The 13,891-nt window shown below is 45.2% G+C and overlaps 1 protein-coding gene across 1 annotated transcript in view; it reads right to left on the minus strand.

The window, feature by feature from the left end:
• Nucleotides 1-6,276: 6,276 nt before the first annotated feature.
• Nucleotides 6,277-13,891, minus strand: part of Lekr1 (leucine, glutamate and lysine rich 1) — a 130,180-nt gene continuing 122,565 nt past the window's right edge. Inside the window, exon 13 of the mRNA XM_041659237.1 lies at nt 6,277-7,455. Coding sequence (XP_041515171.1) covers nt 7,051-7,455 — 405 coding nt within the window. The 3' untranslated portion in view covers nt 6,277-7,050. The remainder of the gene's footprint in view (nt 7,456-13,891) is intronic.

A 13,891-nucleotide genomic window follows, 5' to 3' on the forward strand; every position in this document is an offset into this window, starting at 1 on the left:
CAGTCACTCACTATTTTTTTTTCCTGTAAATGTCTCTCTTCCTTTCCCCTCCTGTTCTTCTGATGTCATTATAGTGTTTGTGAGACAGGGTCTCACAGTTCAGACTGGCCAATAACTCATGATGTAGTCCAGGCTGGCCTTGAACTCACCATCCTCCTGCTTCGACTTCTCAACTGCTAAGATTATGGGCATAGAATATCATCCCTAATAAATCCGGACTAGCTGAACATAGCGGACAATGAGGACTACTGAGAACTCAAGAACAATGGCAGTGGGTTTTTGATCCTACTGCACGTACTGGCTTTGGGGGAGCCTAGGCAGTTTGGATGCTCACCTTACTAGACCTGGATAGAGGTGGGCGGTCCTTGGGCTTCCCACAGGTCAGGGAACCCTGATTGCTCTTAGAGCAGATGAGGGAGGGGGACTTGATCGGGGGAGGGGGAGGGAAATGGGAAGCCGTTGCTGGGAGGAGGCAGAAATCCTTAATAAATAAATAAATTAAAAAAAAACTAGCATTATCTCGCAAACTTTGTCCTCCTTCTTGGTAGTTACTTCAAAGCATGTCAAGAATAGTGTCAGATATAGGAAGAGACTCTGCTACTCTTAAGAGCTTTCTGTGCATATCTTACTTCAATGAAGTTCTGTAATCAAAATAAATTCTCCTATTTTGAACCATGGTAAAAAAAAATCATCCCTAGATACATTTTGATTTTCCATTACATAAGGAAAGGGATACTATCAGACACACCAGGAGAGTGCTGAGTGCCATTCAGACAATGCAGGGAGCAAAACAATTGGTGTGCAAGCCCGAGGACCAGTGTCCCCAGTGGAAGCTGACAACTGGACCCCAAAGTTGCCCTCTGACCTCTGCTCACACGTCGTGGCACTTGCACACTCACATGTGCTCATCAAACAGCCGCACACACTAAAGTTTAAAAAGCAAATGAACTACTAGTAATACGTAATTTTCACAATTCATAATTATTCATTATTAGATATTTATGTCATATTAAGGTTGATAGAGCAATAGTGACTATCACAGCAGCTCAAACCAGAGAATCTGCAGAAAGTTAGGCATGTATTTATAGTAACTTAATATGGTAGGGAGTTCAAGAAAGGTTTTGCAGTCATAAAAAAATCATAAAGCTAAAAATTTTCCAAGTGCCAACATTTATAACGTTCCGGCTATCTTTAAAACACTCAAAACACCTACTTAAATTATTTAAGATTCTAACCTAAATATGCGTAAGAGGTACATAGTTTTTTCCCTTGTTAATCTAGGGAACATTAGCAAATGTTATGATTGAGTCTGGAGGGAACACGTGGGTTAGGCCTATGGCCAGGGCTGTTAAAGTGGTGGATTTTTTTCTCTAACTCATCAAAAGTACATATCTCAGTTTTTATATTAAGTATTGTATACTGCATGGAAAAAGAAAATGATTCCTGTCTCGATCCTTGCGACCCAGGCTTAAACCTCGAATACGTTATTTTAAAGTCCAGCCATAGGGAGTGGAAAGTTGACAACTCCAGGTTTTCAGAAACCCAGCTTTCAGCCAGGGAAAAGAAGAAGTCACTTGCATCTTGGCAGTGACCTTAATTCCCTAGAAACTTAAGGCTTTGGATAGAAAATTACGCCTGGAGAACTCATTTGCCTCAAGGAGGCAGAAGACAGAGAGATTTCTCTAGATTAATGTGCTAGGCCGCATCGAGCTCACTTGGGAGACGGAGACAGCGCTGGCAGCGAGGCAGGGCCAGATGCTCACATCTTCAGCAAATAAATCCACTGCCAGTCTTAATCCTCCACCTTAGAAAAGCATCTACACTGCTTCAAAACCCTGAATTAGACTTGTCTAATTGTTGGGTTTGAATTACCTAACTATGAGAAGTATTTTTAATTTTACCTATAAGTGCATGCACTCCTATCAGCCCTAAACACGCTAATAGGAGATATCAAACTTGTAAGTGGCAAATGAAGTCAATCTGTCTCATTATTTTTACAGTGATCAATGGATTGACTGAGAGGATCTCTATATGCAGCCCTGGCTGGCTTTGAACTTGTAGTGATCCTCCTGCCTCTACCTCCCTGGGGCTGTAATCACAGGTGTGTGCTACCCTGCCTGGCTTCTTCCATTCTTTTCTGGCCTGGAGATATGGCTCAGCAGAAGAGCTGCGAAGAAAAGCAGAAGAGAAAAACCAGTCTCCAGGTGTTTGCAGGCGCCCTTGCACAGCGTGCACGATGCCAGAAAGAAAGAAGAAAGAAAGGACAGCGTATCCAAAGACGATGGCTCTCCCCGCGTATCACCAAATGAGCTTACGATGCTCATGGCAAGTGCGTTTAACGTCTCATTGTGTTATCCAGATTTGTGAGACTGCGAATCTGGACTGAATTCTATTTAGCTGGTGTTAATTCTGTCTTTAAAACATATTAATCCAGGTGAAATGCCACAAGTTAGTTTTCTATTTAATGTGATTCAGAACTAATTCCTGGACAAATAAATTTTACACTGTTTACTTCATCACCCGAGAAAATGTTCAGAGTCTCAGAAGACAATAAGCATCACCATTACAAAAATAAACAGAGTTTCAGATACATGCTATTCTGAGATTAGAGTTTAAGATTATTCAACAAGCTGCCAATGATTAAAACCAAAATGCCTCTATTGGATTAAAACAATAAAACCTCCAGTTGTCCTCAGGCTCATGGAGGTTTTAGAGTTTTAGGAATGAGTATTGATTTTCTTTATCCACTAGTTTTCCTGGAGTGTTATGGATTCACAATCAATGGCCATGTAGGAAAATCTTAATGCACTGGAAATGGGTGTTAAATGGGTCAGTGTGGTGCATGGTAGTGGGTGTCCTCATTGCCCCATGTCTTCTCTTAGGTAGAGGAACTAAACACAGCAAGGCCATTGTCTGCCTTGTGCTAAGCAATGTGGAATGCCCCACCATGAGCAACAGACTCACCCTGTAATGCAAATGCAAACCACTTCAGGCTGGGGTTAGAGATCAGCGATGGAGATCTTAGCTTGTGCAAGGACGGGTGTGGGGGGGAATCAAAGGGGGGAGAGGAAGGGAGGGCCGGGGAGAGGAGAGAGGAGAGGAGCAGAGGGGATGGAGGGGAAGGAAGGGGAGAGGAGAGGAAGCTGGAGGAAGGGAGGGGGAGAGAGGACAGGGGAGGATAGTAGCAGGCTTGGGTGTGAGGTGAGGAATTCTGTGTTTTTTACACTCTGCCAGTGGATGCTGATCTTGCTGGAAGGGCTGACTTTGAGTAGGAAAAAGCTGGGCCACTGGTCATATTCTTTGTCTGGAAATGAGATGGGTAAGCCAGGAGTTGAAGCCCAAGGTCTTCCATTCCGTCGGATGTTATACAGTTGTGCAAATAGAAAGCTAATTAACTAAGTGAACGATTATCTGGACCAGGTGATGTTATTAGGTCTCTTCAGTACCACAAAGTGTGAAGATTTTAAGATAACTCTTACTTTACTTGGAGCATTTTCTTTTATATTTCCCTTCATGCAGTGAAAATCAGATTTTATTACACAGTTATCACTCCAGAATTGCCCTGTGTAGCTGTAGTTACATTCTCTGAGTCAAGACATGATTATTTCTGTTTCATGTCCACTTATCTCTTCCTCCACAGTTCCTACAGCCTTTTCAGATCGCGTGCTCCTGTAAGGGGCATTCTATGTGCAGTAGTCTGTGGGGTCATGTGATTCCCAAATGAAACATAGCTCCCACTAGTTCACATTATTCTTAAATAGAGACGATCCTCCAATTAGAGCCATGCCCATCAAATGCAGTCTTGCCAATGTGTCAAGGGCTGGTAACAGTTTCAGATTGCAGTTAGCGGGAGGAAAAAAAAAATCCCTTCCCTGCCCTGAATAGAATTTTAATCTAATGCCTATTCCTTATTCCCAGCACCAGTATCTTCATTAGAACTTCATTAGTTCGCCCGGACCACTCACTGTCTGCCAGCTGCTGCTGCATCCTCCAGTCACCCACCCCACACCACCCCAGCACAGGCCTGCCAGGGCAAAGCTCCTCATTTTCAGAAAAGCACGTGGCATGTCCAGCTGACAGCACGCACTGGCCCTTAGTCAACACCTTCGTGCAGTGAGATCAGCCTATCAGGTTTCTATGATTCCCACGTCTGTTTATGCATTTCTTCTGACTGGTCTACCTTTTTCTGTACAATTCTGCTCCTCTTTTTAAAGTCTTGCTGTATATACTGATTTTTTTGAAGCATTCCTGATTCCCCTACTAAGATTCATCCACCTTGCTCTCAACATTTTACTCAGCACCTCCCATGTGTATGACGTCCACAAATGCTTTATTCTTAGCCCCTACTATATAATTCTTGAGGATTGATAATATGTCTTTTTTTTTAAGCTCTCACAATTTCTTTTTAAAATGGAAGTCTCCACATCTGTTGAAAAAACAAGTAAGTGGATAGCGTTAGGGTTAACCTGTAACTCAAGGTGCTCAGAAACCTCAGAAATCTGAAATTATTTATTATTTTAAAATTATTTGATTACTTTCTGTGCACGGGTGTTTTGTCAGGACACATGTGTGTGTGCTACCTGTGTGCAGTGCCCACGGAAGTGAGAAGAGGGCATCAGGTCCAGATGGAGTTACAGATGGTTGAGTTGCCATTCGGATGATGGGAACCAAACCAGGGTTCTCTCTGCACGAGCAGCGAGAGCTCTTAGTCACTGAACCATGTCTCCAGCCCCTCACTACCTTCTTAATATTCATGATACTCTTTCAAGCCAAGAGTTCATCACCAGGAAAATCAAGGAGATGGGTTTTTAACCTCTAGTGTCTTGTGACACTTTTAAGGATTTCTTTCTTCAAATACATAGATATGCCCATAGCTCGATCTGCACTATTCAGATGGTGTAGGCTAAACTAAATGTAATTACCATTTTTCTGTTTATCCATCTATGTGTCTGATATCTTTGTAGCATATAACACAACCGTGTGGCAGACAATGGTTCCATTCTGAGTTCCAGACATTCATCACAAAGCAAGAGAGTATCAACAAACTAAGAAGCCAGGTTTTGCAATGGCGGTCTTTACATCCGTAGAAAAGCTTGCATGTGACTTTCCTTACTGACCCACATTCACGGTAAAAATAAAGAAACTCATTGTATGCCTGGGGCTCCTGCAATGGGAGCTGAGATTGCAAAACAGCGAGCAAGCGTGTCTCACCTGATGGTAGAGATTGTCGCCCAAGATGCTCTGGGCCTTTGCGGGCTTTACCGTCTACCTTATGTTACAGTATTTATAATTCAACGTGCAAACAAAGTTCAGAACCAGGAGATCTAGTGAACCGGTCCCTGCCACATTATACAGGATGATACCGAGGAAGGGAAACACCCACTAATATTTCTTATTTTAATAATAGGTGCATATTTGCATTAGCATTCGCTAGAAGCCCTAGAATTAGCAAAGGACACTTGTTACTTTGCAGTCATTTTACCCTGAATCAACTTTCCTTCTCACACACAAAGTGAGGGGACTTACAAAAGGACAAATATTAACTGCAGGGTGGGTGGAGCTGGCGACAATCACGATGGAGGCTTGGGAAGACGCCTTTAGGGCTGGGAGGACTGGGATTGAGTGACAGTGTTCTGGTTCAACTCCCGTCTCGAAGTATACTCCTTCAGTCCACCCTCCAGTCACGCTTCTGTGCTGCTGGGCTCTCCTGTGAGACGCCATAGTGAAGAATGGCAACCTCTGCGAGACAACGGGAAGTATCCTAATCCTACAGCAAGACTCCTACCTAAAGTAGTCCGGAAACCGGGGCACCTGGTGTGGACTCATGCTGTGGTTAAAACCCTCTAGCAAGCCTCAGGAAGACGGGAGGTAACTTTGTGCTTAGTCAGGGTATCCTCCAGGTACCTATGGCCTCTCTCACCAATATTGCAGCAAATGTGATAATTGAGCATGCCACAGTCACACGTGTTACTGCTTTCCCTGGAGGAGAAGGGGGAAGCTGGATGTCCATGTTTCAGCAGGCAGAGGGGTTAAGTCCCCCCCCCCCCCCCCAACGTAAAGACAAAAATCCCATGGAGAAGACAGATGAGCACCAGCCCTAGGTATGGACAGCTACATGAGCGGGTAGCTTTAAGATGACGTCAAAGAGCAGATCTTGTTCTACAGTCTCACCCTGAGAACAGAAACTGTAATCGGTTACCCATTTCCCAGGGTAATCAATTTTGAATCCAAATTAGCCTTCTGTTCTTTTTACCAGGAGATCTTGTGTTAGTTCTCTTCCCAGTGACTGGAGAATCTAAGTTCAATAGAACTCAGCTATGTGCCAGAATCCTCCAATGCAGAAAACAGCCATCAAGAAACACTTTCATGCCGTCTGCTTTCTGAAACAATAGTCAGAATCTGACCAAACCACTTTTCCCTGAATGGGAGTCGCCATCCTTCTGTAGCAGGCCCCCTGCCTCATGGTGGGTGGTCTCCTGCAGGCTGTCAATCACGACTTCTGGACCCAGCCTACAAAGCCATCCATACCCAGGTAGATTGAGGGAGAGGAACATTGGGTGATGTTAGCTCTGCGAGGATTTGAAGGAAGTACTTTGGAAATTAAGGACTTCCTTTTCTATTTGAAATACTTATTACATCTGTGCAGTTTAATAACCAAATGAACAAATGCCAGTAAAACCAATATAATCTACTCTTCTTTGTGGAGATGATCTGCTTGCTAAGGAAAGAAAGCAGGAAGGGAGGGGGAGGATGGAAGACAGGAAATGACTGAGGGGGAAAGAAAAACCCACTAGGGTGAGAAGCCTAAAAGCCCAGGGTCGCAGAGCGTACAATACATTCATGAGCATGGAAATCAGCCCTCTGGAATACCGACTTCATTGTCTGTTGCCATTTCCAAAGCCTTTTGAAAGTTCCTAGCTTTTTACAGCCCTTGTTAAATATATCTACAGACACGTTACGTTTCCGGGCACCCGGTTACTAACAGCGAGCCTCTGGCAGGCTATGAAAGGGTGTGTACACCGTGGACAGAACTGCTCCTGGCTCCGGTCATCACTGCTGACTCAGCCTCCGGCTAAGGATGGCGGACAATCTCCGCCGGGTCTCATTCACCAAAGATGCTCTGCCCCTGGGAGGATGTGACTGGGGAAGGGCAGGCAGTCCAGAGCTGCTGACCTTCTTGAGCTTATCTGGGCTTGGGGAAGCTGTGGGGTTTGGCAGTCCGTGCAGGCTGGGCGGGTTGGTGCCTCGTCCACAGTTCTGCCTCGCACTGCTTTGTTGGCGGTGATTGCTGACTGCGGTGGCAGGGTAGGTTAGGGTGCCCTTGTTGAGGGAACACCGTAAGCTTCCTCCACTCCTCCCGAGCTCCAGGAGCTGTTCTCTGGCTTGACTCAAAGCCTCTGTCAGTTCAAAGCGTTCTTCACACTCTCTCCGCACCGTTTCCTGGAGAAAAGTGTTCTGAAAAAGAGATGAGGAAAAAGCAGCCCTGGCTTTAAACAGTTTATGTAAGTGACGAGTTCCTGACAGTTTAAATCAGACTGAGCTGAAGGTCGGAGGCTGTATTCCCTGTCTCTTTACTACACTGCCACGCGTGAAAGGGAAGGGAGGAAAAGTGTGTGAGGCTGACAGAATGTTTAGTGCAAGCCTTGCCATTTGTGAGTGAGGTGGGGGGACCCGTTCTGTGGGTGATATGGAAGGCCTGGGGCAAAAAACACAGGCCCACCAAGGCTGACATCAGTGGGATTTCAACTTCCTTGCCTCATGTCTGATAGCCACTAAATATTATCTGTAAAGTCTTCACATGTTACTCTATAATGAGAGCACAGCCCAATCCATGAAGCAAACTCGTAAAATCATGAGATTGAGAAGAATAACAATATAACAACCACAGGGGTTAAATAGCAATACTAGTTATTTCTCAGATGCTTTCCATAGAACTTAAACATACAGATCATGCGTCATTCTGTAGGATAATCTCCCCCAATAAAGAACACGGTCTTCTTTTAATTCCAGCAGAAATCTCCCATTAGGTTGGTGTAAGCGGTGCTGGATAGCCTGCATTAGTTCACATCACTGCACTGTGAAGACTACCTGAGGTAATTAACTTTGTGTTGGGCCCTGAAGAGGGTGGCAGCTCACAGCAGGAGGGCATGGTACAACCGGTCAGGAAGGCCTGCCAGGACCCCGCACACCTCCAGTGATGCCCACAAGGCCAACATCTGAAAGGCCCCAACACTTCCCAACAGCATCATCTGGGGACTAATCCTTTAACATGGGGGCTGGGGAGATCCTCAATGTCCAAACTATAGCACAGCCTCCTACTGAAGAGGCTTGCAGCCTCATGAGATTGGCCAGAACTGGCTTCTGTGAATCTAACAGAAGAGCAGATGCTATGAGTGTTCAATAAGGATGGGATTTTGGATAGGATTGTCTGTAGAAAATGCAGTCTCACACAGTAGGGATATATTGAGGCAGATGTAAGCAATATGATTGGATGAGAGATTCTTTCTTTCTTTTTCTTTTTTCTTTCTTTCTAGCTGAGGAATTCTCCATTTTCACATATGGAGTTCACCACAGTTCCCTCAAAAGCCATAGCAAACATTAGGTCTTGGATCTTCCCAGTGTCCAGATACCACAAAATGTCATCCTCAGGCATAATATGGCCATTGTAATCAGAGCAGCTGTGGTCTCCCACAGTAGACGCTAACACAGGAGGGCTCCTGGCATTTCCTCAGAGGAGGAGCAAGAAAGGAAGGTCATCAGATGCCCACCTGAGATTCCATCCACTCCCTTTCTCTCCTGCTCACTCCACTCGCTATAAATAATTCTGCTCTAGATGCCCAGGGGCTCAGGAGGTGCTGGAGTATACTGTAGGGGAAGGTTAATTGAAGTGTGTGTGTGTGTGTGTGTGTGTGTGTGTGTGTGTGTGTTTGCGATGCTTTTAGGAGGTCGTCACCCACACTGGAGTAGGACTTTATGGAGAGGCAGCTGTTTTGGGGTTACCTATGCTCCTGCTTATGACACCACACCCATGTTCCTGTAAGTAAGCCCAATAGAACCATGGTTCAGCAAGCTGGGTTTGATCAGTCACTGGTGGCCTGCCTAAGGTGTATAGGTGTTTGTTCATGAAAAGGGTTGCTGCACCTGGCATTGCAGGCCAACGGATCTGTAAATGGGGAGAGGGCTAGGGAGATGGTTCAGTTACTATGTGGTTGTCAAGCAATCGTGAGGACTTGAACTCAGTTTTCCCCAACACCCATGGAAAAAGTCAGGGATGGCAAAGCATGTCTCGAATCCTAGTTCTGAGAAGGCAAAGGCAGGAGGATTGCTAGGAGTTTTGGGGCAAGCTGGTCTGCCTACACTGGTGACATGCAGGTTCAGTGAGACATCCTGTCTCAGGAAGTAAGGGGTAGAGCGATGGAGGAAGACACCCAGCATTGACTTCTGGACCAGTTGACTGCCACGTGTGCATGCATGTACTTACACACACACAGGACGAAAAGTCAGTCGTTCAATGTCGTGTCTTAAAAACAGACACACTTGCAGTGATAGCGACCTAGGAATTATCAATCAGGTTAGCCTGTAGAAATAGCCAAGGCATTTCCAAGTCCGACTCTTAGTGGAAAACATCCTCCCTGTGGGTCTACTGACTAATCTGCCATCAGCGGAACTAAATAAGAACTCAGCAGGCTAAGCTGCATCTTCCTGTATTTGAGTTTCTCGTGATTATGGGCAGAACTTTTATCGAGTTACAAATTTCGTAATTAAAATACAATTTGGGCCGAGTATGGAGGTGCATACCTCTAATCCAAGCACCAGGGAGGCAGAGGCAGGCAGACCTCTGTGAGTTCAAGGTCAGCCATGAGTACATAGAGAGGTCCTGTCCTCAAAAAAACCTAAACCAACGACAACAAAAAGACTATGGAACAGTTCCAGATCAACGCGGTAACTTTTATTAAAGCCATTAGAATGCCGGGGTCAAAGGTCCTCATTTATATTTATATTACACACACATGTGATCCCCACTCATGTCTATTTTTTAAGGTTTGGTCAATTATTTGCTTCTGCTGGTTTTTGGTTTTTAGAGCAATTGGAAACTACTGGCATGTAGACTTTGTCGTCTGGCCCTCATTAACTCCACCTGAATACTGGTTGGAAGTCGGGGTCGGGGAAATATTAAACTGCTTACGAGGAAGATTAATAAGGTGCTGTGTTAGGGTCATCACATTTCCTGCTCTTGATATATTTACCAAAAAAATGTTTTATAAAAGGACACAGAAGTGAAGGTTGGTTATATAACTCGCAGAAAACCACTCCGCCTTGGAGTGGTAGAGCCCAGCCACCTCCTAGCCCTGTGCCTGTGTCTGTGTGAGGAGTCTGTTTCATCATGGCAAGCATACACTTGCCATTTCATGTCTAGGATGTCAAGGTGCTGAAAACTGGGACATTTCCATCTGAGTTTTTCAAGATTCTAAACTCTAATGCTCTAACCTTTCTTTCAAAAAGAAAGAGTGCATGACATTATTTATCTATTTACAGTATTTATCTAGCTATACAGTGCTATCTGTCTATATGCATCATTTGCCTATATATACAGTAAGCTGGCAAACGTGTAGAAGTAACCAAATTTAAGTGAGTTTCAATGAACTAGTATAAAATACTCCTGCTTAAGAAAACCGTAAGAGTCAGTTTTTTTGAAGCATGGAAAACTAAGGATAGCAACGAGCACCGAGGCAAGCAAGCCAGCGGCACAAGGGACAGGCATAACAACACGAAAAGATGAAGCAACGCGTTGATGAGCGGAGCTCGCGTTAAAGAGAAATAAAACTCAACCGATCCACTGAACATGACTCTGAGCCTGTAAGAAAGTCACACTCTACAGAAGATACACCCAGGGCAGGTCCCTTCAAAACTGGCTTCAGGCAAGTGGCTGCAGGGAAGGAAAGGGTAGGGTGAATGGAAAGACATCCCCCAAGAGCAGGTGCACATGGAGCATGGTGCCAGCAGGCTCCAGGCTGTGCCCTCCAGCCAGGGAGGGCTGAACCAGCCGTCGGGTTCTCAGACTTCACCCTCCAACTCCTGCTGGACACACTCCAGCGAGAGGAAGATCGGGGGTGGGGGCAGGGAGAGACCAGCCCTGGGCAACTCATCCCACAAGGTTATTAGCCTTCGGAACAAAGGATTAATTCTCTTCCTATTATTTCCCAAGCCAGGAGGACCTCTGAATTGAAAACAGGATCCACAGTTGGGAATTTCATCTGGGCCAAAACCACTGTGGCTTTGCGGATATTCTTAAGCGGATATCCTAACACCTTCGTTTTCTCTGCTGCCGTCACAACTACTCCCCCTAAGCTGCCACTACAACTCAGCTTTGTCCACAGGTAGCTTAGGTGTTATAATTTACGCAGTCATGGTGTACAATAAGGAAACAGACAATAGGAAGTTGCTATTTCAGGAGTGGAGTGGGCCAGCACGATGACGGACATGTGGATGTAGTCAGTCAGTAGCCATTAGTGGAAAATTCCATCATATGTAAAAAGAAGACCGACCTCTGGTGGGCTATATTGTTTTCAGCAATTAGGCAAGAAGTCTGGGCCGTGCAGACTCTTTTTATTTGCTTGCTTTGTTTTGGGGATAGGGTCTCACTATGCATTTCTAGCTGGCCTGGAACTTGCTGTGTAGACCAGGCTGGCCTATGTCTCACAGAGATCCTCCTGCCTCTGCCTCCCGAGTGCTGGGACTAAAACGGTGTGCGCTAGTATGCCTGGCTGTAGCAGACTTTTAATATTCATTTTTACTGAGGGACGCAAAAAAATGCAGAAGATAGACTATGCTTCATGGGGCTGAAAATTACAAGTAAACACGAAAACAATCAATGAAGCCAGCATCCTCTACCTGTCCTAGACGGGATTATCTTGGGCCACACTTTACCATCACATGGTAAAGGAATATCACGTGGAAGTCAAAATGAAATGGCAGGCACCAAGTAAAGAAGGGAAAAGGGGGTTTCCAAGCAGAGGCAGCAGCAGGAGAGACACAGCCAGGCATGGAACACGGCTGCTGGAAGCCACAGCTTGTAAACACAGAAGAGGCCAGCACTGAGGGAGGAGGAGGCGAGCAAGTCAGATGAGGAGAACTTTGGCAGCGAGTTATCACTGGAGCCTTTACTTGGCTCTGAGAGGGCCAGCTGGTTCATGGGAAGAGCTTTCAAGCAGGGCACCGGCACAATCACACTGGCATGAAAGGAAGCTCTCTCTGCCAGCTTTGTGAACGACATCGTGCTGGAGACAGAGAATGGCAGGGGCTCAAAGTTTTCATGGAGGGTTAGTGTGGCCTAAGGAGGGAGGAATTACTGTGCCACCCGTTGGTGCTGGGCACTGTCTACAGCTACCTCAAAACTCTCAGATAAAGGTTACTTCAATTGGACTTAAAATAATCGATTGCTTAATTGTATTCCCACAGAGCAGGCTAGCATAAAATTGAAAATGTAAATTAGCTCACCCTCTACTTAACTTTCTAATATTAGAAGTGGCCAGTTCCCCACTTTTTGAGAACGTGAGAGTGGCTGGTTTTTATACTTATTTCATTCTTTTTTTTTTTTTGCCTAGAGACAATTGAGTGTTTTCAGTTCCAAACACAGAGAAGAAGCAAGGGAAGGCTTGGCCAAGTGACTTGATCATTCTGAAGGGGACAGCCCCATTTGCGGGGTTTCAGAATCAGCTGTGTTTGGCATAACTGGGGGTGAAGGGATGGGCAATGCCAGGAAAGAGGTCTTCACTGAAGAATAAGCACAGATGGCGTTGTTCGTGTTTTACACTAACGAGACCCTGACCAGTCACGGAATGACAGATGACACAGTTTCTACCAACTCTAACCAGACAGAACCCAGGACAGCGGGTGGCCAGCCAGCTGAGGGGGGGCACCTGAGGCAAGGAGAAGTTCAGTGAGAAAGGTGTGGGTACCAGTTAGCAAAGATGGGCGCAGCTGCCGTGCAGCTGTTTGTTCAGCCACAAACACCGCAGAAAGACAAAAAATGACTTTTTGGTGAAATAGGAATGAGAAACTAAATAAAATTTTAGGAACAAAGATGGATTTTAGGTTGGCTACATTAAAATTATATACTCATGCTTCCAAACGCAATAAAACCAACTATCGTAGGTTTATCAGAAGAAAAGCTTCAGAAATGACAAAACCCCTCAGAATAACGGTCTTCAAGAACCAGGTGTTCAAGATGAGGGAGAAGAGGGGAAAGACACACGGTATTCAGAATTTTCTCCTCTAAGTCGTCAATCAGACTCTGGTATCTTGTCACCGCTAATGACATACAACAGAACAGCACCTCCATGTTTCTCCGGATGTCACTCTCCTGACGGCCTCTCCCTTGCCACAGGCAGAGATGCCCAAGTCTACCCATGCTCCTTGACCAAATCCTTGGGTTCTCAGTCCAGCTGTCCCTGCTTTCTGCCAGCCAACCCTAAGCATGACCTTTAAGAGCTCTCGCCCTTTGAAAGAGAAAACTGAGCTGTAGTATGATGTGTCCTTTAGACTTGCGTTTCCCCTGCCTCTGCTTCCCAAGAGCTAGGATTAAAGGCGTGCACCACCACCACCTGGCCTATTTTTGAAGATTTTTTAACTACCATTAGATGGGCTACAAGAACTACAGAATTTGAAAGTTCTGCCCCTCTTCTTCTCTTATATCTGGTCTTAAAACAAAAAAGACTGAGCTTTGTTTTCCTGTGGATCTGGTTTTTAAAAATTATACTCTTCCTCTTGACTACAAGACCATAACGAGGCCTTTACACTGGGCCACACTGTCTTGACAGAATTCATGTGGAATGCATAAGAGGGGACCACTGGTACCAAAAATACACGACCTATTTGGCTTTAATAACAA

Source organism: Microtus oregoni, unplaced genomic scaffold (genome assembly GCF_018167655.1).
Source record: "Microtus oregoni isolate MIOR12 unplaced genomic scaffold, Mior012 000010F_ref0000083, whole genome shotgun sequence".
Lineage (NCBI taxonomy): Eukaryota > Metazoa > Chordata > Mammalia > Rodentia > Cricetidae > Microtus > Microtus oregoni.